This window comes from Cornus florida, unplaced genomic scaffold, assembly GCF_030987335.1.
Source record: "Cornus florida cultivar Cherokee Brave unplaced genomic scaffold, ASM3098733v1 CherokeeBrave_3.0.0_Hap2_Chr06, whole genome shotgun sequence".
NCBI lineage: Eukaryota > Viridiplantae > Streptophyta > Magnoliopsida > Cornales > Cornaceae > Cornus > Cornus florida.
The window spans coordinates 73,886,184-73,894,687 of NW_026775576.1; the positions used below are offsets into that span (position 1 = coordinate 73,886,184).

The window sequence follows — 8,504 nt, forward strand, 5'->3', positions numbered from 1 at the left end:
CAACTTTCGACGAATTTTCCGATGATCTTTGCAACTTCCGGCGAATTTTCAGACGATTTCTGCAACTTCCGGCGACTTTTCCGACGATTTCTGCAACTTCCGGCGAGTTTCCGACAGTCTCTGCAACTTTCGACGAATTTTCCGATGATCTTTGCAACTTCCGGCGACTTTTCCGGATGGGCTCCAAAGGTCATTAGCTCCCTTTCTCTCCAAATCCCTCCAAATCTTGTCAATTTTGGAGGGATTTGGTTTTACTGTTTAGGAGAGATTTGGAGGGATAGGCTATCCCTCCAAATCCTTCCCAATCCTTTCTTTTCTCTCCAAAACCCTCCATCCAAACACACCTATCCCTATCCTTCCCTTTCTTTTATCTCCAAAACCCTCCAAATCCCTCAATCCAAACGAGGCCTTACAGATCGATTTTAACCAAAAAAAAAAAAAAAAAAAAAAAAAAAATACAATTACAGATCGAAACATATACAGAAGCAAACAAAGACATAGATAGCAGGGTGAATGTGAGGTAGCTCCTCTGTGACAGTTCTGAGCTTCCTCTTCAGTCACACCGAGGAACAACAGAATTGAGGTTTTGCAACATTTCTATTCTATGCTCCCTTTCCTTCAGCGCGAAACCATTTTCAAGACATCTTTAGTCGGATTCCCTATAGATCATCAAAGAATCGATTTTGCTCCCTATTCAAGATCACTGCAGTTCTATACATCTCCAAAGCCGGCCACCCCCTTTCTCTCAGACCGTCCAAGCCGTCATTCCTCTTTCTTTCCAAGCCCAACCCTTCTACCGAAGCCACTGAGGGTTGAATCGACGGTCAGCGCAGCGTTAGAGCAGAGAAGATAGCGGCACAACTGATTGGCGTCGAGATTGAACAAGGATTTGCCCCTTTCTCCAAGCCCTAACCCTAGCTCCCTCTCTCATTCGAAGCCCTAAATTCGAAGGACACGAATTGAGGTTTGTATTTTCATCCCCTGTTATTCCCGCTGATATTTTCAATGCTTGCCCTGTCCAATTTTATATATATATATATATATATATATATATATATATATATATTCAGTAGACAAATCCACACACCCACACAGAAAAAAACCCACACACTGCTGGTCGGATCGAAGATGAAGATCAGATCTGGCCGGTTGGGATCCGTCTTTGTTGATCGAAGCTGAAATCGGAGTTTCTTCTCCCGTCATCTGGTCATACAGAACGAAAAGCAATGAGGCTCACCTTAATGTATGGGTGCCGGAGGCTTCCTTTCTGTGTTGATGCGACCTACTATTATCGATCTCAACTCTCGCTCCACACCGACCGAGAAGTTGAGTGGTTCTTTAGGTACAGCGGTTCGGATAGAAGGCTTGTTTATAGCTGGTTTCTTGATTTCCATAGATAGATCGTTTGTTCATCACTCTTTCTCGAAGCCCTAACCTGTGAAAATGTTTTTCCCTCTTTCCATCAAGCCTCTTTCAGTTGGCTATAGGAGCAAACCCTAACCCCTAAAGAAGAAACCCTAAGTCTGGAATCCTCCATTAGAGACGCGAAGGTGTGTTCGGCGATATGCAGACGACCGCTGCTGTTAGGTTTGTTTACAATCTATTTCTCTCTGTATTTATACACGTGGTAGAAAGACGCGAAGGTGGGTTTGCTTTGGCAATTGCAGGATTGGGATTTCTTAGGAGGCCGCTTGCCATTGTTGCTGCCGGATTGACAGCTCTTACCATAACTTTTCGAAACAGACAGGTATGTTGTTTAACATCTGTTGTGTTGTTTCTATTTTTAGAGATGCCTGTTGTGTTATTTTGTTATTATGCATGGGAAGCCTGAACTTGAACTAATCTGAATGGTCTAAATTATTGATTTCTAGGTAAAAGAATAATTATATTGTTGGGATTTGTATATGTTAACATTTCATTTCTTGGAATTTGTTAAGTATATGAACATGTTTCTCTTTTGAATTTCTTAAACATCATATTTTGTAAACTGGGAACAAATTTTTAGTTCTTGAAGCTCTGGATTGTTGCAAGACTTACTGGTTTACTGATAATGACCCAAAAAGAGAACAGGGGCATGAATAGTAATATTCTTTTTCAAAGTATGTAAGAGTTGATAAAATAGACTCCTATACAACTCAAATTCCTAAAAAGTCATAAAAAAAGGTTTGAAGAGTTTGGAAATCCTCCAGATATCCTAAAATGGAAATTATCCGACATAGCTTTCTTCAGCCTATGAACATAGATCTCCACATCCTCAAAGGTGTGCCTATTTCACTTCTACTAAACACTCTATATCAGACATAAAAGCATCAGTTGGCAAGCCTGACAATCTGTCTTACTACTGCAGCCTCCTTGCAGCATTCAAGAAGAGAATCTGCAGGTGACAAGCCTAGGCTTCCAGGCCGAGAAAACCATATAAACAACTCTTGAGCTACCAGCTTAAGCCTTCCAGGCCGAGAGAACCACATAAACAACTCTTGAGCTACCAGCCTCCCACACAATGGTGGAAATATGTTTAAGCGTTCTCCTTTCAGCCCCTCTTATAGATGCAGACCAACTAGGCATGAATATTCCCATCCTTCCCAAATTGTTCGTAGCTATCCTCTATGACAGTAGTCTAGATAGAGGACAATAAGATATTCAAAAGTCAGATGTCAAATACCTTTTTAAGGGAATCCTGGCACGTCTCACCCACAAACGCCCTTGTGAGACGACCTCACTCCAAACATAGAAAAAATGTACAAGATTCTGAGGAAATTAATAGCAGAGTCTAACGACCAGTCCCATTCTGTCCCAGAATCCACGACAGATTGCAACAAATATTCGACTTGTAAACACTTCATGCAAGTTGGATATGGAATCAATGAGTTGTGAACTCAGCATTTGCATCCTTTCCCGGACTTCTGTTTCTCTGTCTGCTTCCTTTGTTTCCTCCAGGATCCTTTTTAGCCGTGTGTTCCGGTTTGCTTGCATCTGGAACATCATTTGTAGAGTATAACTGAAATAGTCCAGAGGGCCCAAAAATGTACACACGCGCAAAGACATGCACTATGCTGTCTAGAAGAACATATTTGCTGTTCCAGTTCTCCCCACTATTTAATGAATTTAGACGTGCTTCATTGAGTTTGATTATTATTGCTCCCTTAAGTTAATTCTACTTGTTTTTAACTAGTAGATTTTCATCATTACTATATATATATATTAGATAATATATACTTGTAAATTCCTATCAATGGGTATATTACTTCACTAGTAAAATGGCAAAAAATAAAAATATTACAATAGGTATATTACTCTTCACTAGTAATAGGAATTACACTTCACTAGTAATAGGAATTTTTAAACATGGCAATTTCTAATTTATGATGGACCTCAGGGATGTGCTGCAAAAAGAGTGATCCATATAAAGTAAAATCAGATTGTGGGTAGTAGAGCATACACTGTTAACAAGCTTCACCACTGTTGCCTGCATGTAGTTTTTGTATTTAGTTCTCAACAGAACAGTAATTCCATTCATCTGCTCCCCGAAAAGTGACTTCTTGTCTCCAACTACGGGCAGATAGGATGCCCAAGCCTTTAAGATGTCCTCAACTCTACAGTGTATAACATCAAGGATTCTCTTGATAGTGTTCAAGAAAGTTCCCAACTGCCAAAGAGAAGCAAAAAGGAAAAGTAAGAGAATAATTTTTTTTTTTCTTCATGTGACTAAAGGAGAATGCTTTGATAATGATTTCATTGAAACTACAACTCTGGCAAGCCCAAATTTTGACCTTTCTGATCAATTGGTCAAATCTACTCAAAGTTTCAGAATTTTTAGTCTAGATTTCAAGCTAGATTAGTAATAAATAAAATGGATAGTATTTAACCAAATTTTTTGCTCCCTGGTCAACAACATCCTCATTTAGCTGACTAGGGTGATGTGTATTTCACCACGTATAAGTGTTCAAGAACCTGTTTTTGCATCCTAATTCAAGTAACTAAAATTTCCAGAATCTTATAACCATACTCTGAATTTTGAACCAGTATCCATGTGTAATGAAGCACCACCAATATTAAAATCATATATCAAGAAAGTACGTGATGGACCTTTTGTCTTCACGTCTGGACCCTTCCCCTTCCATCTCCAATATAAAATTGCTCACTCTTCACACTGTTCTATTTGTTGAACATGTTAGGTGTGCACAAATCCATTCTTGAAACCATTAACTACCTTTGCAGCTATGTCCTTATGCATGCTAAGCTCAAAAAAAAAAAAAAAAAAAAAAAGATTCAGCAAGTATACTGACAAGGGATTTCTGTCCACCTGGCATTGCTCTGTCTTTGAACCATTAAGATTATCTTTTCAGCGATTTAAATCTCAATATAGTTTGTGCAGATCCAGGGGCTGAATAACGCATGGTGTAAGACGCATTTGTTAAAGCACTTTCAATTGCATGGCCTATCAAGTAAATCAAAATTTGTAAGTTATATGGTCTTTATGTTCGATAAAATTCTTTTATGATTGTGAATTTTTAATGTTTTTTATATTCATACTTAGGGGGTCACGTGCATTTTAGTGACCAATTTTACGGTGTATCTTGAACTTTATTACCTATTGGTACATCTGCCCGTGTGAAGGCCATTTTTATTTCTTGTTTTAAAATGTTGAAAGCATGGGAGTATGGGATCATCGTATGTGGAGGTTTTGATTGATTGTTGTGGAGGAGAAGTAGTTGATATGTTGTTTGAGGAGTTAATGCAAGTTGGCAACTTAATTTTTTTTTTTATGTATTAGTTGTTATTCATATTAATTCTCCTTTAATTATTTGAGGAGTTAAAACATGGGTATGGTGATTTTCGGGTCAATACTACTTAAAAACATTAGTTTTCAGTGAAAGGGTTCTTTGTTATGATTTTATCAAATTTTCATGGTGGAATGTCTTGTAGGATTGCCTGTAAACAAGAGCAAACACACCAATATATGGAAAAAAAAAAAAAAAAAAAAAAAAAAAGAGAGAAGAAAACTTTGCATATTTTCTTTTTCTAAAAGGAGAACATATATGTATATTAACTACAATAACATTATTCATTTTCTGCCAATATTATTAGTGATAAGCATTATTACAGCAATTTTTTTCCCCTGAATTTATAGCAATTTTATGTTATGAGCAAAATTAACCTAATCTCAATGTGGCTAAATTTGAAATTATAAAGGAAACTCTAATAGTTTACTTGATAAGGCTTAATACAAGTGCCAACAAAAATAGATAAAACTCATAAATATAAAAAATCAATCTTAAAGTACCTAATTTGTGCACTTTAAAGGATGATGATAGAAAAACAAACAGGTAAACTCCATGGAATTGGTTACTAATCATGCAAAATAATATAGCTACTTTTTCCATAACTTTACTAACTAGGATGCCCATTTATTTTCAACTATCATATCTTCGCATTGTCATGAGTACAAATTACCTGTCTTAGCCTAAAACTTTCTCGCACGGGGTATTTTGTTTTTGTCAAATTACTTTTGTTGCTCATTGCTGCTCAAATGATTTCTTTTGGTGACGGGATGTCAATGACCTAAGATATTGAGTTAATACGAAGAGTAGATCTTTTCAATATACCTTTATTATAATGCTTGTTTTGTTTGGTTTAATTTTGACAACTTGACAACTTGCTTTACATTCTCTGATTTCAACTATTATAACTTTGTAGGTCAAAGCTAGGATTGCGGTTGCCGTTATATTTTTTGTATGACTTATGAAGAAGTTGCATATATGTAATGGAAGAGAGACTAAAACAGGGCAAGAAGATAAAAGAATTTTTGTTTTATTTTGGTATATGGTATAAGAAGTAAGAAATTTGTATATGGCTAATTTTTGTATAAAACAATGATTTGGAATTGGTTATATATATATATATGATGTTATTGGTTAGTTGTAAGTTATTTTAGTTATGATGCTATTTTTTTTATTTATTTTGTGTTTGCTTCTAGAGTCCTTGCAAGGCTAGTAGTAGGGGAAAAAAAGGCCTCATGGGGGCTACACTATTTTTTTAAGAAAAATTATATAACAATTTCTATTACAGTTCTGAACCGTGGTAGAAAGTCCTTTTTCAACCAGAAAAATGACTTTCTACTACGGTGCAAAACCGTGGTTGAAAAAATGACTTTCAAGGTTGAAAAAGGACAAGAGGACTTTCTACCACGGTACGAAACCGTGGTAGAAAGTCATCACTTACTACAACAGCTGTTTCTACTACGGTTCAAAATCGTCGTAGAAAGTGTTTTCCACCGTGGTAAAAAACTATTTTTCTTGCAGTGTTATGGATGAATAAGATGGATTTTGTGTATATGATTATGGTGCCATGATATGAGTTTGAGTCTCAGGATCATAGTTAGGGTGCGAATATCACCTAGGATGGATAACTGGACATAGTAGACATTGTGTACCCTGGTAGGTCTAGGTATACATATCCACTTTATGTGTGATTTGTATGTTGTCTTCTATTCAGGTTGAGACAGACTTATGGTCTAGCGAGCGTCCTATAGTGTGTATCTATATATATATATGGACTGTTAGTTATTGTTGAATTGTCTAGGATGTATACGTGTATCGGATCTTTGCTTGAACTGTAGTAAGTTGGAATTTATTTGTGGGCCTGACTCACCATTATTTTTTGAGTATTCGTCAGGAGTAGTGATTGTTCGTGCTGAATAGGGATCATTTGCTTCACTCTTCCGGATTATTTACTTAGGAGTTCATTTATGTTTCAGTTTTTTGATGTAGACAGCTATTGCTGTCATTTGTTTATTTTTTGGTTTTCCAGGGATCCCCACAGAGTATGGATTCTCAAGTTGTATAAATTGGAGGATTACTTGTATCAGAGGAATTTGTTAATGAAAATTTATTCTGAGGTTTTATTAAAGGATTATCATTCTAGCTATTTTGTACTCTTTGTTCGATTATTACCATTTGTTTTTTATATTCTCGGGTATTCAAGCGTGGGTATGGACAACCCGCATCCGAAAATTCGGGGGTATCACAAAAGTCATCATGTAGTTCAAATTTTTTTTTTTTTCACAGTTTATACTTATATCAAGGAGTTTTTGAATTTTTTTTTCTTCAGGCAGACAATTTATATTCTTGTCAAAGAGGTTTTTCTTTTCTTTTCTTTTAGGTAGACAGTTTATACTCGTGTCAAGGAATTTTTATTATTATTTTTATTTATTTATTTATTTGTTTTCAGGTAAACAGTTTATACTTGTGTCAGGGAGTATCATCGACAATTTAGGCTCGTATTTAGGAGGATTTCAACTTTAATTATTATTCAACTTTGCAAGAATTAGACGATAATCCAAACTTATGCTGAAGGACACTTATTATCTCGTCGTCACTTTGATGATTTTCTTCTTGGTTTCTTTGACTTAATGCCCTCTGTGATTAGCACTTTCAGTTGAAGTCATTGTTGTATCATAGTGCGTTTCTTGATGTAAGTTTCTCGAGATGATGCTTATAATGAAAGATGATGCTACTTCGTCATCCGAGTTAGGAAGTATATTGTCTTCTTCCTTCAGACTCACTTTCCTTATCTTTTTGAAGGTTGTCAGGTATATCAGGAATATCTTCCCTAGTATCATGATTTTCCATGCTAAGCTCCATGTCATGGGCTCGAGTAACAAGCTCTTCACATGTGCGAGGTTTAATCCCTTGTAGGATGTAAAAAAGATCCCAACGCATGCCTTGCATACATACTTCAACTGCAGAAATTTCAGACAAACGATCTTTGCAGTTAAGACTTAGAGCTCACCAACGGTTGATGTAGTTAACCATGGATTTACCCTTCATCTGTTTTGTGTTTGTAAGCTCCAGCATACTTACAGTACGATGAGTGCTGTAGAAACGGTTGAGAAATTCTCTTTCCATTTGCTCCCAACTGTCAATACCTCTAGCTTTGAGGTTTGTGTACCAATCAAATGCATGCCCTTCGAGGGAACAAACGAATTGCTTGACAAGGAGATCTCCGTTTGTACCAACATTGCCGAAAGTTTCTACAAAGTGTGCGACATGTTGCTTGAGATTGTCTTTTCCGTCAAACTGTTGAAGCTTTGGAGGTTAATACCCAACCGGCATTTTTAAGATGCTAATTCTTTCTGTGTAAGCCTTTGAGTACATGTGAGCACTTTGAGGAACGCCACTATATTGTTCTCTTATTTAATTCATTATCATGTCTTGTGATACCCTATAATTTCAAAATACGGGTTGATCAAGTTCGCGCACAAATCAGGGGGTATCAAAACAATTAAAGTATTTCAAACAAGTACAGATTACAAAATGAAATAAAAGAATAAATAATACGCTAAAGAAAACTAATAAATAATAATTTCCATTAATAACTCTCCAATGGTTACAACTCGGGAATCCCGTAACTCAAGCACCCCTTAACCAAAATCCACTATCCAGAAATTCATTAATAAACACTGAAGTAATAACATCTTACTTTAAAATAAAATAGAAAAAATG

At 36.2% G+C, this 8,504-nt stretch overlaps 1 protein-coding gene across 15 annotated transcripts; it reads left to right on the forward strand.

Annotated features, from left to right (window-relative positions):
- Nucleotides 1-444: 444 nt before the first annotated feature.
- LOC132312057 (uncharacterized) lies at nucleotides 445-8,203 on the forward strand. Of its 15 annotated transcripts, XR_009483171.1 has the most exons (5): nucleotides 458-1,342; nucleotides 1,468-1,587; nucleotides 1,668-1,747; nucleotides 4,367-4,459; nucleotides 5,698-5,925. XR_009483171.1 is itself a non-coding variant. In XM_059810284.1 (4 exons), the coding sequence occupies exons 2-4, from the start codon at nucleotides 1,565-1,567 to the stop codon at nucleotides 7,273-7,275; spliced, it is 321 nt and encodes a 106-aa protein (XP_059666267.1). In that variant the 5' UTR covers nucleotides 451-964; nucleotides 1,478-1,564; the 3' UTR covers nucleotides 7,276-8,203. The 15 variants fall into 15 exon arrangements, 7 of the variants coding, with proteins under 7 accessions (XP_059666270.1, XP_059666266.1, XP_059666269.1 ...); XM_059810284.1 differs by lacking the exon at nucleotides 5,698-5,925 and adding an exon at nucleotides 7,231-8,203 and having other exon boundaries at nucleotides 451-964; nucleotides 1,478-1,747; XR_009483165.1 differs by having other exon boundaries at nucleotides 452-964; nucleotides 1,071-1,747.
- The last annotated feature ends 301 nt before the right edge of the window (nucleotides 8,204-8,504 follow it).

What these genes read in the sequence shown, in the direction of transcription:
- LOC132312057 (XM_059810283.1), top strand. Translation starts at nt 1,565, where the DNA reads ATGCAGACGACCGCTGCTGTTAGGTTTGTTTACAATCTATTTCTCTCT. An exon ending in TAACTTTTCGAAACAGACAG is followed by an intron (nt 1,748 to 4,366) that starts GTATGTTGTTTA and finishes ATCTCAATATAG; the next exon opens with TTTGTGCAGATCCAGGGGCT. An exon ending in TATCAAGTAAATCAAAATTT is followed by an intron (nt 4,460 to 7,230) that starts GTAAGTTATATG and finishes ATTTGTTTTCAG; the next exon opens with GTAAACAGTTTATACTTGTG.